The sequence below is a fragment of the Bemisia tabaci genome, chromosome 6, assembly GCF_918797505.1.
Source record: "Bemisia tabaci chromosome 6, PGI_BMITA_v3".
In the NCBI taxonomy this organism is placed as follows: domain Eukaryota; kingdom Metazoa; phylum Arthropoda; class Insecta; order Hemiptera; family Aleyrodidae; genus Bemisia; species Bemisia tabaci.
Window position 1 is genome coordinate 38,615,782 of NC_092798.1, and position 19,194 is coordinate 38,634,975.

Sequence of the window (19,194 nt, forward strand, 5' to 3'; positions counted from 1 at the left end):
CCGGCGCAAATCGGCGATAGTCGCGGAGGGGGGCGGCGGGGGGCCGAGGGGGGTTGATTTATTCACAACACGTCTCCTCCGAACCCCCGACTTTAATCTCATCTTAACATCCATTCTCGTGAAAGATCTCATTCCTTTTTTTTCTCCTCGACTCATTTTCTGCAAAACAGACAACCTCAAATTTTCCATTTTCGCGGCCTCCGCAACCTCGCCCGTCACTCACCCTCCGGAGTGCGGAAAACGCCGTAAGAACATCCAGGCGCTGCCGAATTTCCTCTGATGAAAAACGAAAATTCTGTAAATTTGCGGCGTAATTTTTTTTTGTGTCCGAGTATTATCCTTGCCGTATAATCTAGTGATCTTGAAATTTTCAATTAAAAATGTCCACAAGTAGAAAGGATTATTTGGAGAAAGACATAACCGCCAAATTTTTAGAAATTGAGTGCACGACGGAATACTTTCTTTGAGGATGGACGCAACTAACAAAGGAGCGATTCTGACGAACTGCTCTTTAAACATATTTTTTTAACTTTTGAAAACCCGCTTCAGTGATAAAAGAGCGTGAGTTAAAAGCCACCTCTTCAAACGCGGTACGCTGTCTACTGCTAAAAATCATGAGTAGGGCCAGTGGGGCACATACTATGATTTTTTTTATTGTTGTTGGACACGCGTGTTTTTTGACACTCAAAATACTTCTAAAAATGGCAGGACCAACCGTTTGCGTGGGACAAGAGCGTATCCATCAACATTTCTAGTGTTTTTATTTCTTGCTCAAGTTGTCCAACCCTGCTTCTATGACCGGATTCGTTTCAGATGATAAGTAGAGTATCGGCTAATATTTTCGAACAAAAATATGAACAATTCTTGAAAGCAATGAGTTTGCTTCATGTTTTCTCAAAACTTTTGGGCGGTACAGGGTGTCTACCAAAACAGGCTGGCCAAAATTCAGTACTTCTACAGGACTTTTTCAGTACATTCCCAAGAAATTCAGTACCTCTTCAACAGAAAAATTCAGTACTTTTTCAGTACCCCCAATTAACGAAATTCGAAAAATTTCAAAAAGTTAAAGTTCTTGCTCAAACTGCGACAAAAACGACAAAAATTCCGGACCTTCTTGCGTAATTCCGCACTTTTTCAGTACGGCCAAACCGCCTTTAAAAAATCAGTACTATTTCCGGAAATTCCGGACTTGTCGACACCCTGCGGTAAACTCTTTTTCAAATTCTCCGTTCAATTAAAAGTTGTACGTAGGCAATTTGGCAACATTCGAAAGTTCATAAGTCGCTTTTCCTTAGCCCGTCACTCCTCGGCTCGTTCCCAGTTGCGTCTGCACAGCGCGAGAGAAAGAAAAGGAGGAAAAGTCGGGCCTCCGTCGACTTTGATTCTGGATCGACTGGTTTCTTTTCTCCTTGCGGTTTAATGCATGCGCTCGGGTGCACGGAATACTGATGACGTCGCCGCACTGTGCCACGAGAACAGGCTCGAAATCGCAAAAAGTAAGTATTTCAAAACCCTACAAAATCTTAAGGCAGGGTGTCCACTAAAAGAGGCTCGCCAAAAATCAGTACTTATACAGTACTTTTTCAGTACAGTCCCCCAAAATTCAGTACCTCCTCAAAAGAAAAATTCAATACTTTTTCAGTGCCTCCAATTGACGAAATTCGAAAAATTTCAAAAAATGGGAAAATGAAAAAAAATTCCGGACCTTCTAACGGAATTTCCGCATTTTTTCAGTACTTCCGGACTACCCTAAAAAAAATCAGTCCTATTTCCGGACTTGAAGTCACCCTGGTTGGATTTCCTGAGAGTTCAGCATATGAAGGTGGTTTGGTAACCAGTAACATTCGTGCTTTATTCAAACCAGTGAGATGGTCTGCTCAACCAGTTGTTTTTTACACGATCTCAGATGATAGATGTAACCAGCGTACACCAGGTCAGTTTCTATCTTTGATAATTAATTATGGGTCCGTAGAGAACACATGAGCTAATTAGAAATGAATTCAGCATGTCTGAACTCTGGGAATACCCGACTGTACGGCCGATCTGCCACCGCCAGCAAACTGTGCGTCGTGGGATCATGAGTCGGTTGAGAAGGATCCCGGGGAAGATGCTGTCTTGATTTCCATAGGCAGTTCATTACACGGAGAGGGCTTTATCCGGCACGATCTCCTCCTCAGTCTGAGACAGCTTTGAACCGAGCAAAGAAACGCGCTCATCTTTTCTCGAGACTCCCACTCAACGGAAACGCTGCGCTCGACGTTTTGGCGCTGATAACGCTGCGCGAAAAGCAGCGGCAAACGATCGGACAAAATGCCTGATTCTTGGGAATTTTGCCAGGAATGTAGATGTTGCATGTGTGAGGAATTTGCGATTTGACTGTTGATTCCACAACTTAAAATTTTGCGAGAAACACGATGGTGCCACTGGTTTTCTCTGAAATCAACTCCCATGCTCAAAAAAAGCTCTCAACTTGAGGCCAAAATAGAGAGGATATCCCACGCTATCCTGAGAGTCCACCTCTACATAAAGACGAACTCTCCATGCAAAGATAGGGAGCAAATACATTGACAGGGCTGCCACTTTATTTGGGGACTCTAAAACTGAGAACACGGCATCATTGCTAATGTATTTGCTCCCTCATCATTGCTAATGTATTTGCTCCCTATCTTTTGCATAGAGAGTCTTGATATAGGGGTAGACTCTCAGGACAGCGTGGGATATCCCTCCATGTTGGCCTCAACTTGAGAGCTCTTTTTGAGCTTGGGAGTTGATTTCAGAGAAAACCAGTGGCGCCGTCGTGTTTCTCGCGAACTTTTACACAAGAATCAATAGAGTCAAATCGCAAATTCCTCACACATGCAACATCTCCATTCGCCAACAATAATTCAGTAGTAATTTATAAGTAGCAACAAGAAAACTGAGCATGTCGTTTCTGAAAACAGGCCAAAATTATAATAATTATGAATATGGGGAGGAACAATGCAGCTGTTTATATGAATAGCTGATTCCTTTAATATCACAAAGATTGCGTTTATGAAATATTTGTATCTGGTTGCTCAATGTGTTCGATGCTACACACTACACAGGTTGATTTGAAATGGGTAAATGATTCATAGGAATAAGACTTACCTTCCACCGACTAATATTGAGTTTCCATCTCGGACTATGAGCCTAAAGAAATCTGGATGTGTCTCGTTGCCCGCAAACCGGTGCACATCTTGCGAGTCACCGCCTGAAACAAAACAAAAAAGTGAAGGGTTATTAACCAGCGGTAACTCTACCTAACATCCAATTGGACGTATTTCTGCCAAACGGAACTACCTGCATTGAGACATGAGCCCTGATACCCATCAGAATACATGCATAACAGGGCTCACGTCATAATGCACACAGTGCTGGCAGAAATACGTCCGATTGAAGTACCACGAGGGCGTACAGAATACCACGGCTATTTTTGAAGGAAAGTACAGATATATTTGGGTGGGTTTATAGGACATTTCGTCAACGATTTTTTGTCCGCGCTCCTGTTTTTTCCAGTAATTTACGTCCACGCGTTTTTTCGGCACGGGAGTTTTGGTCCACGTGCCAGTTCAGACCCAAAGTTAATTGGCCCACATGTAAATACAAACGACAATTGCTCACGACGTTTTTGAATGAAAATATATAATTTCTTGGAAGAATGAGGGTTTGCTTGTTTTTTTTTGTCTGTTTGGTTCAACGGAGAATAATATATAGTTGAGAGTTTTGGTAAAAATGGGGGAGCGTCAATTCCATGAGACAAAATTCACTAAAACACTCTACACCTCTTTGGTGTAACAGGACCTAATTATCTTTCAAGAAATTCCCACCTTGTTATACATGAACCGGATAAACCTCTATATTTGCCTCAACTAAAGGCTCTTCGATTTTTCCTGTGTGCGATAAGTATCTTGATTTATTTTGCGAGGAAAGATCTGTACTTTTAAAGGATGCCTGTCATTCTTGATACGTTCAATTTTGTATAATACTGTGCAACACCTCTGTTATGATATAGACGCTTCGCACGGCGGGCGGCCGGCCAGCGCGAAACACGCATTGGCGCCTACAAACCTAAGTGGATACTTCAAGCATTGTGCAATGCGTGAAGTATCCACTTAGGTTTGTAGGCGCCAGTGAGCCTCTCGCGCTGGCAGCACGCCGCTCCACTCTGTCAGGCATTAATATTTATACTCGCATTGTCAGCGTTTTTAAACTCATGATTTTGAAATGTTAGCACACTCTGCATTGATTATTATCACTTAAATTGATGGGAAAAAAATATGTATCAATTTATCAAAGGAGGATAATAATATAATGTGTGTTTTTTAAATATTGGTGGTTCCGTGTCAAATTTAATGATTCCCAAAGCACTTTTACACAGAGCACTGTTTTTAAGAGTCTGGACTCTAGATCCAATGTGTTTTTTTTTCCAGTGTAGCTCTGAATTGGTGTTCACAGAAAGATCCAAAGATGTAAGAAGAGGTGACTACGTTTCCGTTTTCGAGAATTGGACCGCGTTAAGCAGAAAAGAACCAACCGACATCAGCTATCGCCATGTTTAATTGGGCAATTTGATTTTGTACATGATACCGGTTGTGCGAATTTTTGTGCAGATTTCAAAGAATTTTTTGCATAGTGTGAAGAAAATTCCTTAAAATTTTCAAAGAAATCCGCACAAACGTTCTCTGATAAAAAATTAAATTGCTCGATTAAATTTGGCAACAGCTGATGTGGCTTGGTTCCTTTCTGCTAAACGCGGTCCAGTTACGGGTATTTTCTTCAGAAATCTTTCGATAATTTAATTAGACTGCGAATGAAATTCCCGGAAAATTTATAGGAAAAGCATTCATACATTTCCCAGAAAATTCGTACTTTGATAGCGGAAATTTGGCAACGCCTGACGGCTCATACGTCGTTTTCCCCCAACGCGGCAGCACCGAAGTATAACTACGGCACTACTCTCCCCAATTTTCTTTCCGGTTCATCTGATCCCAATTCCAGCGCGACAACCCGCCGGAATTCGGAATCGGGCGACTTTGTTTGCTCGCCGGGGCTCGCGCCGTCCGACTCATCCACCGCTGCCACATCGCACCCGAAATCCACCTTTTCAAAAAACAACCACGTAACCACCATCGAAACTCTACGCGCGGATACGCGGTTATTGCGGAGCCTGGACGGTTTGGCAACGCGGTCCTCGGTTGCGACCGAAGTCGGGCCCGGACAAATCTATCTTGATCTTCGTCGGCGAAAACTAATTTCGTTGAAAGGCGAGAAGTGTAATTGTATCGCGGAGCGGGGGCCGGTGACAGGGTTTGTTTTAATTATACATGTCGAAAACGAGTCCCGATTTGCCGTTGAAGTGGCGCGAGAGGCGGAGCGGGGGGGGGGGGGTGGCGGCGAGGGAGGACAGGGGCACGGGGGGACAGGGAAAGGGAGAGGGGGGATGGGGATTTTATCGGGGGCACGGGGGTGTCGGCTGGTGGGGGCTATGTTTTATGGGAATAAACGTGGTAGGCGCGAGTGCAATGGAGTAGGACCGTTGTCGTCGGAGTTAAGTTGTTCTGTTTGCATTGCATACCGTGCTGGGGAAGAACGCCGTATGAACATTCGAATGTTGCCAAATTTAGTCTCAGAAAATACTTATTTTTAAGAAAAGTTATGAATATTTCCCATTGAAATTTTCAGATACTTTAGATCAGTTGCAACTTTTTTTACCTTGCAAATAAAAACTAATCATCAAAACAGGTTTTATTTTCACTGCCACTAAACTATAAATTTGATACGAAAATTACAATGGTTTATTCGATTTTTTGCATGTTTTCAGTAATTTTATTGCAATGAATATAAGTTGCCTGATCCAGCAACATTAGAATGCTCTTGGTTCCTTTTTGCAAAGTGCAATCCAATTAGTCTGTTACCTACCTCCTTTGTCCATCGCAACCACCCGCTTCCACCAATAGGATCCCTCAATATCTTCTTTGTCATCTTTGTCTATTGCTTCGTCTATCAAATTCAACTATCAGCCCGCAGACCACTGCTGGTAGGATTTTAAACTCAGACGATATGGGTTCATGCTTGAAACCGGGTCAACTCCTCACTCCTCTGACGTGAGGGCATACCTTCGCAATGGACCTCAGAAATCATGGATCAATATGCAAAACAGGGCTCTCGTGGAACTCGAGATATGCCTTCACGTAAGAGAGACGACGGACTCTGAGTCTGAGGAGGAAGGGACGATCTCAGCGAGCACCTTGACGAGGAGCGGAGCGTTGGGTTTTCTAATAACGCGGCGGCGGCCGGCGTCGAGATACGTAGTTTTGACGATGAAAAGAAGATGAAAGTTTTATTGAGGGCGTAACGTCGGCCGTCGGCAGGCAGGGATTTCAGAGACCGCTCTCGTAACCCCAGGTCTTCCAATCGCTCCACCGCTCGCAGGGATCGTTCTGAAGAGTAAATGGACTCCCAGACGCTTACGGTTGGGTTAGGATTAAGGGTCGCATTGATGGTTGACCCTTAAACAGCTCATACCCATACTGCTGTGCAACGCAAAAACGCCGTAAACGCCATTTCACATTTTTTGGAAATGATGTTTCAGAGCAGAAAAACTTGTGTACCTTGGGACAATGTTTTTACAGAATTTTTTTGCAAATACTATCAAGAACTTAACCTGAAAATTTGTGGTGCATGGGCAAAACAGTTTTCTTTTTATGAAGTATTAAGTTTCAAAAAACGAGGGAAATCTTGATGGATTTACGGCGTTATTGCTTAGAGCGGTAGCATAGGTGGCCTTAATTACAATTCGTTGGATTGTGTGTACTTACATTGTGAGAAGGGAGGTTCAAAGACATCCTTAGCACTATTAAAGGACATTTTCTGCGAACCTTCAGTAAAATTTAGCAGTGTAACTTTGGATATTGGTCCATGTAAGGGCTTCAATGATTCACCACCATAGAAACATAAAAAATAAGATGATAAACATATTGCGAGTTTTGTAACTTCTGATGTAGGATCTCCATCGCACCTACCTTAAAGTTTGTCGAAATAATAGAACTTTTTCTTCCGTATTTTCTACTTTTTTTCAATAGAAAATCATTGTAATTTCTAAGCATAGTCGTCAAAAAGAAATTCATTCACACAACTCTCGCCAAAATACTTTGAAAAAAAAATTGATTTGGACACATCATAAGCATAATTCGAGTAAACTTTGTATTAGATTTTCTCAAATTTCAAAAATAAGAGACACCACAACGCACGCTGATGCCAGCGTTTTGATACAACTATTTGTGAATGATGGATGTCTGTGTTGCGCCTGCAAAATTGAAGGCGCGTTTGCGTGCGTCGTGAACTCGTGATGCTTCGCTACCAATGAGGTGTAGCTCCGATTCGGTAGAAAAGTTAAAAACGACGCCGGATTACATCTCTTTTATCTTCGGCTGCGTTACTCAGGTAACCCTTGAAGCACTAATACAAAAACAAGACAAACGAAACAAACGCAAAATGGAAATAGAGCGAGGAAAAGGATGCGCGTTGATGACGGCGCAGAGATACAACTATTCGTACTTGATGGATGTCCGTGTTGCGTCTACAAAATTGAAGGCGCGATAGCGCGAGGCGTGAACTCGCAATGCTCCGCTCTATACTGCCAATGAGCGAGCGAAAGGCGATTTCTATTTTTATCGCCACAAGACCGGTTTTTTTTTTCATGAACTTCCGGGTTTTTTGGGTTCAATCCATTCTCGACGATGATTGGTTGCAAATTCTATGGTCATCTGCATCACTCAGCATTCACCGATTCGGAAAGTGTAGTACATTGAAAGGCGAAATTTCGCCTGATGGTGTCTCCGAGTCCTGATGTCGCCCATAAAAGCGCCACTTGTGCGACGGTGGTCGGGATCACGCGGACCGAAAAATAAGGGCGGTCCACCCCCTACGGCCGCGGGGAAAATATGCCCTTTTTTCCGCGGCGGTCCTGTTTCGGGTGGCACTTATCTTGCATCTTGCTTTTAATCGGAGCCGCCGGCCATTTTTCCGAGCGCCTTTGAATACGTTATCGGCGCAGTAGCCACATCTCAACCCACACCGGGAATTTTCCGGCAAAAAAGCAGTATCTCCACTCCCTCATGAGTCCTGAAAAGCCTGGAATTATATGGAGGACGGAGCTCATCTCAAAATGCACTTATATCCTCGAGTCCAGAAAAGCGACAAATCCTGGCGTGTGGAGAAACGAAGTGGTTTCATTCCGGACTACGGAAAAACGCTGTATACACATTCGGGTGTTGCCAGATTTCACTCAATAAAAAACAAATTTTCTCGAAAGATTGTGCGTTTGAATTTTTAAAAAATTCAGGATATTTTATTCGCAACACAATACAGTATGCGCACACATTTCAGAGAAAAAAATTATTCATACTATTCTCAAAATTTAATATTTTATCGAGATAGGTTTGGCAACATTCATACAGTCTATACGGCGTTTTTCCTTAGCAAGGGTAGTTTCGGCTTTCCGCGATGATCTGACAATCGGGGCGGTATTTTCGGCTCCGTACGCACTTTTCACCGCCTCAGAGCAAAGGCCCCTTGCCGCGTGTTTTTTACGGTGGCGCTGCCGTCAACCATCCCTCGCTGGATTTCAATCAGTGTCCACGACCCCGTTATGATTCGGTTTTTCTCCCGGAAATTCCGCCCGAATCTACCAGTGGCGTGGCGGTGGCGTGAATGCTCGATTATCGATATTTCACCATTTGAAGCTGTGGTAAAGAATCGATTATTAAGGTGTTCGCTGCGAACACCCAGTTTATCGATCTTTTTACATCGGTTAAAATGGCAGATCTATCGATATATCGCAAAGCGTGCCACGCCACTGGAATCTACATAAGATACCGACGGGAGTACGTCTTTGATTTTACTGGCAGAGTTTGGGAAACACAAGTTCTACTTGCTGTGAGATGAAGAAGGGAAATTAGACGAATGGTTTGATTTTAGATTAGAATTGATGATTTTAGGTCATTATAAACAATTTTTGGTGAATTAGGTTAAGACATGAGAGTAATAAGGGCATTGTATGCAGTAGTCACAAAGTTATATTTGTTTGTCTTGGAAATTCAATAAATTGAAAACTTCACAGATGGGTCGTTTTCGAGGTGAATAATATTCGGCGATGTAAATCTTGAGGGAAGCAAAAAAAATGAAGATTGCAAACGATTCTAAGAACCAATAACAATAAAACGAAATTCAGAGACTTCCGAAGTTGGGTTGTTTCCGAAAGAGCGGTACAATTCAGTATGAGCCGCATCTGATGGTCGTTTTGTGCCTGTGACTTTTCCGCGTGGACCTGCAAGTTTTCCATATCTTTGAACACCCCGCAAGATGACAAGTTTTCTTGGATTTCAAAATTCCCTAACTTTTAGCTGACTTTTTAGGGTTCTTGAACATATAATCCTTGGAATCTTTAGAGGTTCTGAATAAAATATTTCCAAATTTTACAGAGCTTTTGAACTTAAAATTACCTGACTGCGTATGACTCCTGAATACTTTTTTCTGCAGGTTTCTGATAACAATTCTCTTAGCAAGATATTTTCAGCGCGAGGGACCTTGAAACTTTAAAAAACGCACTGAAAAAAAAGGTGCTTTGTTCAAGCATGATGATTCTTGAATTGCCGCTAACAATTTTTTTTTTATCTCGATTTAAGCTGAATTTTTTTGATAAAAGAAAAATAATGCTTGAGTTAAGCAAAAAAGTAGTTCATATTAAGCAGCAAAAGTCTTGATTTAAATAAAATACTTCTTGGCGGCAAATTTAAGAATCTTTTTTTTTTCAGTGCGTAATTATGTGAATTAATTGAAGAAAAAATTAAAGGTTACTCTGCAAAATTCCCTGACATTTCCAGGTTTTCGACGAGTTTTCAAGAACTCGTCACTCTACCCTAAGTTCAAGGTTAGTCCAACGTAAGTCCATAACTCCATTACCCCACAACAAGAAATCGGTCGGGCAACAGAGCCTGGGACAGACCGGAGTAGCCTCGTGCAAAATTCATGGTAGAGGGCTGCGAGATTCGGTTGCGGTCCGCGTTCGACGGGAGGGGGTGTAGAGAAAGGGGGTACAGGGGGCAACAATGCCCTGCCGAGCCAAAACCGCGTAAACCTACCGGAACCCTTGCGTAGATACGTCGGTTTCGTTGCGGGGCACCGGGGGTCAGAGGCAGTCCCCAGTGACAATCTTATGATTGATCACGAGGCCTCCAGCATGACGCGGATCCAGCCCCCTCCCTCCCTCCCCCATTCGTTCGGCGCCGTTCGGTCTCGCTCATAATCCACCCCCACCCCCGTGCCCAATTATAGTACAGTCAACCCGAAAAGTTTTGGCGAGTCGTGTTTTGAAGGGGGGGGGGGGGGGGGCTTCGCGAAAATATAACACGAACGATGCCGATTTAAAAATTACAAAATTGGCACCTGAACAAGGAGCGTTGTTATAAAAATTGATCACACTGGTGCATTAATGTCGATCTCGTTTACTACGATACAAATGGACTAAATTATGAAATAGTAACTACTATTTTTGGCTCATTTAAGAAACGACACAAATGCCATTAGTTTCACTGTGATTATAGACCATTTCATGGATGAGTCAGATATTGTAGTTGCGAATTGCAAAATTTAGTCATGTTGGACGCAAAAGCAGATCCAGCAATTCGGCAACATCGTTTTTCTCCATTTAAACCTTTGGAAATGTATCGATTCTTGGAGAGGCCAGGTGCTCCGACAAGAATCGATTATTTAACATAGGTTCAAATGGGAGGAATCTGGTGTTGCCAAATTGCTGGGTCCGCCTCTGATTGGACGGATATAACTAGAATCGGCCCGACTGCATTTCACGCTGTCTGATTTCCTCCCACCTCTCATTTTTAAACATGGACATTGAACATTGAGGAGCAGGACACCTTGAAACTTTTAGTGAATTTCTTTCGGATAGTAGAGAATACAGTCATAAAGAGTCAAGGCAGAAGGTCGGTAACTTTTTTGGTAGAAAAGTACAAATAAATTCTGTTGTTGACTCCGGTTAATTCGACATGACAATTCGACGACTTACGCTGAATCCTTGTTTTAAAATTTCAAAATACTGTATTGACTCCGAGACCTAGCAACATTTTACCAAACATGAATAAAAGTTTCCGTTCTCTCATTTCCCAATAAGGAAAATCGGTTTCCATTAACGCATGAAAATTGCTTACACCAAGCCTTCTCGACTGCCTAGCAACTTCATACATTTCGCTTCGAACGACCAAATCAGCTAATGTTGAAAGCTTCCGAGTCGGTTTTCCGATGAGCTCTGAACCCCACGAGAGCTCTCACATATCAGGGCTCATCAGAAGATAGACATACGAGATTTTGACAACGGGACCATTCGAACGAGGAAAATGGAAGAGTCCCCCAGAGTACGTTACAGAGCGCCTCCGACCGCAACGCGTCGCTTCACGCAATGAAATTAGTGGGCACGGCATTTTATTAAAGTGGTGATAAAATGTGACGGCCTCTTGACACCGCAGCGCTATTTTGTGACACGATAACACATTCAGATGTAATTTACCCACTATGTACTGGCATCGGCCTGCCTCGCGGCTGGATATAAATGCGAACATTAGTTGGCCCGACGTTAAAACTGCCCGGGTTTCGCAGGCCATCATCTCCCTCGCTGGTCAAAACGTTTTGTCGCTCCAGGAAAACCGATTTTAACTTGAGACCTATATAAAAAGGGGTATTTTTGGAGATGAAAACGCAGTGTAATAACCGTCTCTCTGCAGAATTCAAACTAGCTTTGTTATTTGAATCAGTAGGAACGAAATCACACCAACTCGGAAAAATGAAAATAATCGAGACTTACACAAATAGCAGAATAGGTGGAGAAGTTAGTTTAAGAAAAAGATTTTTGCTGCCAAATGACAAAGACTTATGGACACTTTAAAGGTCCACGTTGGAGCAGATGCACTAACTTCAATGACCTTCGTGTAAATTGACTGTCGTTAATGGAAATTGAGCATTTTCGAGTTACCGAGTTGGTGTGTTTTCGTTCTTATTGATTCATTTGTTATTACTTATATTCTAAAGCTCCAAAATAAGGTTGTAAATTTGCAAATCGCCAGGGCGTTGGCGAAGAGATGTTGCGTTATCAGTTGCCCATGTAGCGTTTCGGTGTTGCAGAACGTCAGAGAGCGTTGTGAAAGCGACTTCAATGTACGTAAATTAGCAAATCAAGTGCTTGGGGCATAAATTGTGGGATAGGTTTAAGATAATACTGGGTTTTCTTTTAGTTGAACTTCTTAGATTTTCCTTCGATGAGTAGTAGGCCGCGCTTCAAAGATACAATTCCACTCTATTAATATGAAATTATAACATGATCGAAATAATCAAGAATAAGAGAGTAACGATTGGATTCAGCTCAAGTTCTTTACAGACAATGTTTTCTTGAATAGGAAGTTTTAACTTTACTGTTAATAGTACCCAAATTCGTTGAAAACGGTTACCGAGTGAAGAACTTGGTCATTATACAAATGAAAATGCTGAAATTCCTCGCAGATGAGGTCCAATTCGTCAAGCGCTCAGCTTCTGAAACGACTGAAGTTCGTCTGGTGCCACGTCTGTTGTTTTCTAATGATGTCCACGACAAAGGAGTCGAAAAGTGTTTCATTTCACGAACGACTTTCCAACGTTGCTATTTCAACTCGACGAGAGGACTAGAACTTTCAAATTCGGAATTGAATGCACTATTCCCTGCGCAACAACCCTTTCATCATTACGGCATAAAGTTTACTTAAATTTTATTTAACTAGAGCTGGAACTAGTTAGAGCGACTCCGGAAGCTGGGCTCTGAAAAAAGCGAACCGAAATTAACTTTCGTTCGGCTTGCTGGGATTGCCGAGTTGCCCAACCCACGAAGGAGAGCACTTGAATCCAGTGGCGTGGCGTGCTTTGCGATCTATCGATATTTCCCCATTTGAAGCTGTGGTAAATAATCGATTATTAAGGGTGTTCGCTGCGAACACCCTGTTTAATCGATTCTTTTCCATAGGTTTAAATGACCGATCAATCGATATATCGCACACCACGCCACGCCCACTGCGCTTGAATCCAACTTGGAAACCACGCATGTCGATTGCAGTGATTTATAATTTCCATCCTTATTTTTTTTTGTCGAAGGGTTGCGGTTGTTTTGAGGTTTTGTTTTAACAATATTCCAAGATAAAAATCCCTAAACCCAAACTAGAAATAAGACGATCTGCGGATCGAAAAGCGTAACTTAAGGGTGAAAGTTACTGTGCAAGGGTTCATAATCAATACTTGAAGCTCAGAGGCGGATCCAACAATTTGGTGACACCGGATTCCCTCCATTTAAATCTATAATCGATTCTTGTCGGAGCACCTGGCCCCTCTAGGAATCGATACATTTCCATAGGTTTAAATAAAGAGAAACAATGTTGCCGATTTGCTGGATCCTCAAATGTTTAGAATAGATCCTACTCGTACGATCGTAAACATCTCTTAACGTGTTCTTACACGGAGAAATAAACTTCGTGCGTGGGACCCGAAGTTAAGGTCATATGGATCTCTGAAGTTTTTGGATCGAGCATCTAAACACTTAAGGTCCAGCTGCTGAGGTTTGGATCACACATCTGAAACTTCAGTTCTTACGTGTGAAGTCCTTCGGTTTTAACATCCGAAGAACTTCGGTTCTCCCATCTGAAGTACTTCAGATGTAAGAACTGAAGTTTCAGATGTGTGATCCGAACCTCGACAGCTAGACCTTAAGTGTTCAGATGCTCAATCTGCAAACTTCAGAGAACTATATGACCTAAACTTCGAGTCCTACGCACGAGATTTTTTTCTCCGTGTACAGGCCCCAGAGAGAGTTTTCTGTCAAAAACTCAAATTTTGGTTTTCTCAACCGAATTTAACAAAATTTGTCTTCATGCAATAAAAAAGCTTCTTTTCTCGTGAACTGTCACACACAAAATCGTCGCTTGGCTGACATAGGGACATAACTTTACATATTGAGATGAGCCCAGAAAAACGTTGAATTTTATGGAAAACAGGGTTCATTGAAGAGTGTAGTTACGCTCTTGTGTCAGGGAGGCGACGAAATGAGCGCAAGACAGTAATGAAAAATTTCATATGAAATATTGAGACACTGCACACTTAGCTGTCACAGCAAAAATCACACGCGATGGTTCATATAACTCCAACTTACCTGTAACATACAAAAAATTCAGTTTGTTGGTTAAAAAGTAAAATAAAAAGTCAAAACATTCAGCAAAAATAATCAAGTGTTAGGTCAACTTTATTGGTTTCGTCGAGTTTACATATAATAGCGTCTTCCCGCCAGAGCACAAGAGAGAATCACATGCAGTGATTTTTTAATTGATCGGTGTCTCTGATTCTCCATAACAACACATCCAAATCACAGCCTGATATTAGCTTATGCTCTTTTCCAACACTGGAAAAAAAACACATTGGATCTAGAGTCAGAGATTAAATGGCAGATCAATCGATATTTCGCAAAACACGCCACGCTACTCATATGAAAACAGAGAAAGGGAAACGACGCGCGTCGATGACGGCGCGAAGATACAACTATTCGTACTCGATGGATGTCCTTGTTGCATCTGCAAAAATTGAAGGCGCGATGGCGCGAGGCATAAACTGCTCAATGCTCCGCTCTACTCTAGACGCTACCAATGATTGGGGAAAAGTTCAAAGGAGAGGCCCGATTCCGTCTCTCATATCTTCGGCTATATTGACACTCGATTCGGAGAATTTGCACACAAGAATTGTATTGCTTCATCTGAGAGTGCCTAATGAGCTGAGTTCGCATTATTTTTCATAATTTTTTTCTGACATGGGAAATTGGAGAAAAGTACGTTTAAAAGTGAGAAATTTTGCCGCCTTTTGACGTCATCTGGCGGCATTTTCCATTTAAACACATGTACTTTAGCAGATTACACTGGGGGAAAAAAACACATTGGATCTAGAGTCTAGACTCTTAAAAACATTGACAAGAAAAAATATTCTTGATTCAATCGGATTTTTGCTTGAATCAAAACGAAATCCGCTTAAATTAAGAGGCTTGGTTCTTGATTTAGGCTAGATTCTGAATGAACCAAGAGTACTTTTTCTTGTCGATGTTTTGAAGAGTCTGGACTCTAGATCCAATGTGGTTTTTTTACCAGTGAAGTACTTAATAGAGTATTAACTACACCATTCAAAAGTAGAAAGGCAAGCAGCTAGAGTTACAAAATGAACCGGTAAATAACTTAAGTAATGTAAGATTTTGTTCCAGTGTGTTCAGGCAACGATACCGATATCCCAAAACGAGGGCAAAGGCCTTTGCAAAGGAGGATACCACCCTTCGATACCGGGTCGACCGCGGAAGCCGAAGCTCTTTCGACGAAGTTGGCGGATTCATTTATCGAGTTACGTCACGTTTTTCGAATCGCACAACGCACCGCTTTGACAATTAGCACGCCGCCACCGGTTGAAACCTCCCCGCCCGAGCGGAACCCCATCGGGACTTCCGACCAGCCCCCCGCCCCCTACATCCCCTCCATCTCTTAGAACCGTGCCATTCATACCAAATTTGGAGCCGTGCGTACAGCATCGAGAGATCAGCGTCGACAAACCGAAGTGTCCCAACGTTGTCGACTCAGGAAAAAAAGGTTGAAGGGAGATAAATTGATCGGGGAAGCGCAGATTTGAGGCTTGTTCACAATAAAAAGTTGGGGAAAAAACACGAAACAACGGGGAGAAATGCTAAAATTTCAAAGAATAAACCAAACAATTTTCGGCTGGTTGCTAGCCATATTGTGAATCGGTGAAGTAAAGATAAAGTATAGAAAATTATAGGACGATACGATCCGAAAAACCACATTTTTGATCTGGTAATTATTGCATGGTTGAAAAAAAGCAATATTTCAAGGTTTGTGGCTCTCAATTATTTTTGCTTCTACGTTATGATAATTTCTTTGAAATTTTAGCCCTCACGTTGTTCCGTGTTTCTATGTTCTATTTGAAATAACGTAACATTGAGTGTCTCGTTCGTGATACACGGATATGATTTTCAGAGAAGAAGAAAAAGACCTGAATGTTATGCTACGGTAGATGTACGTATGTATTGCGAGAAGACTGTATATTTTTTACATTAAATTTTTTCCAGACTTCAATTGCGTGCCCCTGCGTTGTATATTTAACGAAAATGTTCCTACGAAAAAATGATTCCGTCGAGACCTGAGAAGTGAAGATTTGAGCCCTTTACTGTCTCACAATTTACAACTCACATTGTCTTGACTCTCAGTATAAAGGGACTCAATGGAAAAAAAAAAAACACATTGGATCTAGAGTCCAAACTCTTAATAACATCGACAAGAAAAAGTACTCTTGATTCAATCAGAATCTAGCTTAAATCAAGAACCAAGCATCTTAATTTAAGTGGATTTCGTTTGATTCAAACAAATCCGATTGAATCAAGAGTATTTTTTCTTGTCAATGTTTTCAAGAGTCTGGACTCTAGATCCAATGTGTTTTTTTTTCCAGTGCTTTAGAAAAACCCAGCATTTCCTCTCCGGTCAAAACCATGACGATACTCCACAACGCGGCAACATTGCTCTGTCTGCAATATTCTGAGCCGTGCGATGACGATTGAGAACGATTTACGACGAAAGCGCCCCATGCCCGACATTTTAAGCTCCCTTTGATTGTCGCTTCACTCGGGTGGAGACGATGCGACTTTATCGTGTTGATACTACGTGACAATTTGACAAAGTTCCGAGACGCCCGTTTTTGGCAATTTTTCTGATACTCATCGCTTGTTCCACGTTATTATCGCATTAAGGTAAGTTGACTGTTACACTTTGCGTTGCTCAAAGGCCCATCGATGGGCGCCGTTTCGCTACCATCTGCGAAGACAATGTAAGACACTGGGTGAAGACAGACATGTGCTGTTTTGACACTTGCATGCAGGGTCGTAATGCGGTTTGCCTACTCCTCAGTCGCTTGGGTTATCCAAACCAACCCCCTCACTCTATCTTCGTCCATAAGCGTGAAATCCTGGCTACGGAGTAAGCACCCTTACTAAAAGGCGAAAACCACCATATATATGAACTCTCTGACTCCCCAAACTTTCATATTTTGTCGAAGTGTCAAACCTGGAGGATACCATGTTTCCTATACTAACGTTGTAAGTGACGTCATCTCCAAGGACAATTAAATTGACTGCATGCAGGAATGAAGAATTACTATTTATAAGTAATTTTAGAAACCTAACGTGCAAGCCATTAATTTCCCTATGCTGTCTCTTGCTTTTATAGATGAGCGAGAAATGGCAGTTCCGCATTGGAAAAAGTAGTCTGGTATTATCTCTATCCATGTTTGGCGCAGAGGTTGGGGTTTGGTCAAATACTTCTTTTTTCTTTGCATGAGCTATAAGTAGCTATAGCAGGAAATTAGCAGTCGCAGATAATTTTAAGGCCCCTGTTGAATACAGAAACATAAAATTCAGAAATAGAGGAATAAAATTACAGTATTGATTAATTTGCCTTAAATAGGGATAGACACTTCTTTCCTCGTAAAGACCTGATTATGACAGGCTCACTCAGAAGAGTTTGCAGGGAAATCTATGACCTTAGTTGGGTTCAGCTCGGACAGGCAGCTAAACTAACTCCGTGAGAAAGCGTAGAGTATCACAAGAAATGAAGGCGTTCCGAGTCGAAATATGCTCTTGAACACATTATTGCGATGTATCGAAACAACACGTGAACTACTAGCAGACTGCCGGTGATTCCTATAATGGCTTGCAAAATATCGAAAAATTAGAAAACAACTATATGATGACAGTATTTACATGAATTATATCTTAATTATACTCTCAGGATACTCCAACAAGACAATAGTAATTCTTGGCAATCGAATTGAGTCCCTCATATTCTGCTTATCGTTCGGAAAGGCACGAAATACACGACGATTTGACACAGAAAATGATAAATTCACCTTGGTAATCAGTAACCATTGATGCCATCGGGCAGCAATATTATCTTGGTCTACATCCCTAAGAGCGAGAAAGATAAACTTTATTTTACAATCTGGCTATCCAGTCCACCTGGCGAATCCACCAACCGGAATCACTTCTCCTTTCAGAAGGAGCAGAAAGAAAAACGTGGCTATTTATGTATGCATTATGCGGAAATTACGTTTTTATTTATTTTCTATTTTTTCCGCTCCTTCATTTAAATAAGACGCAGCGCGGGGTAGGTGGGCGGGTAAATGCTTCAACACTTTATTTTCGCTGCATGAACTAATAGTAGCCACCGCTCCGAAGGCGCGATGCATAATCGAGGGGGCGTCGCCGATTTTCGCGGAAAAATGTTACGCGATTAACTGCGATCGCGGAAATTGGACAACCTTTCGGCAAGCAGCAGTGGCAAAAATGAAACTCTTGGAAAACACTTTCAAATTTACACTCGAACTTTTATCCGTGCGAGCACTTCACTTTACCTCGTTCTGTGCCGGGTCCCCATCTCAAGAGAACAAACCAATTGAGGGGACGACGTGAGAAAAGAGGATGGGACTATATTCTTTTCCGTTTTGCAAGCGTTACCAACTTCAGTCGAAGTTTGCAGTCTATTAGAACGTACATTTGCCGTGCGTTTAATCTGGTTCCCCAAAAACACAGCCTTGAACCACAGGAAATAAAGACGTCGGTTGCGTATTTCGCAGACTATATTTAATTATGTATGCTGATAGGAGTACATTTTACAATTACGAACTACAGTTTCCGGCTCATTTGTGAACCCACTTATGTGCGCATAGGAAAACTAGTGATGCATACGTTGTTCCGGAGTTGAGCCGGGAATTGTAGTTCTTAATTGCGAAATGAAGTCCAATTATGGAAACTACAAGAGAATGGAAATCTCCGTTGAATGGAGACGGCAAATAACATTTGCTTCACAAATTGAGGAATGGTGATTTTGAGCAAAACTTGATTTGTTAGTTTTGAAACAAAAAGGAATAAGCCATAGGAAACGGAATTTTTATCTCTACGAGATTAATTTGAACTTTTCAGGCGCCCCAAGGCACAATGTAATTTTTGAGCTGTAAAATGTTCTCCTCAAAACCGTAGAAATGTTGCTGTTATCT

The 19,194-nt window shown here is 41.9% G+C and overlaps 1 protein-coding gene across 3 annotated transcripts in view; it reads right to left on the reverse strand.

The window, feature by feature from the left end:
• Sema1a (semaphorin 1a) overlaps positions 1-19,194 on the reverse strand; it is a 583,530-nt gene that overhangs the window by 115,327 nt on the left and 449,009 nt on the right. For all 3 annotated transcript variants that reach the window (XM_019051359.2, XM_019051360.2, XM_072301803.1), the window contains exon 3: positions 3,130-3,232. In XM_019051359.2, coding sequence (XP_018906904.1) covers positions 3,130-3,232 — 103 coding nt within the window. The remainder of the gene's footprint in view (positions 1-3,129; positions 3,233-19,194) is intronic.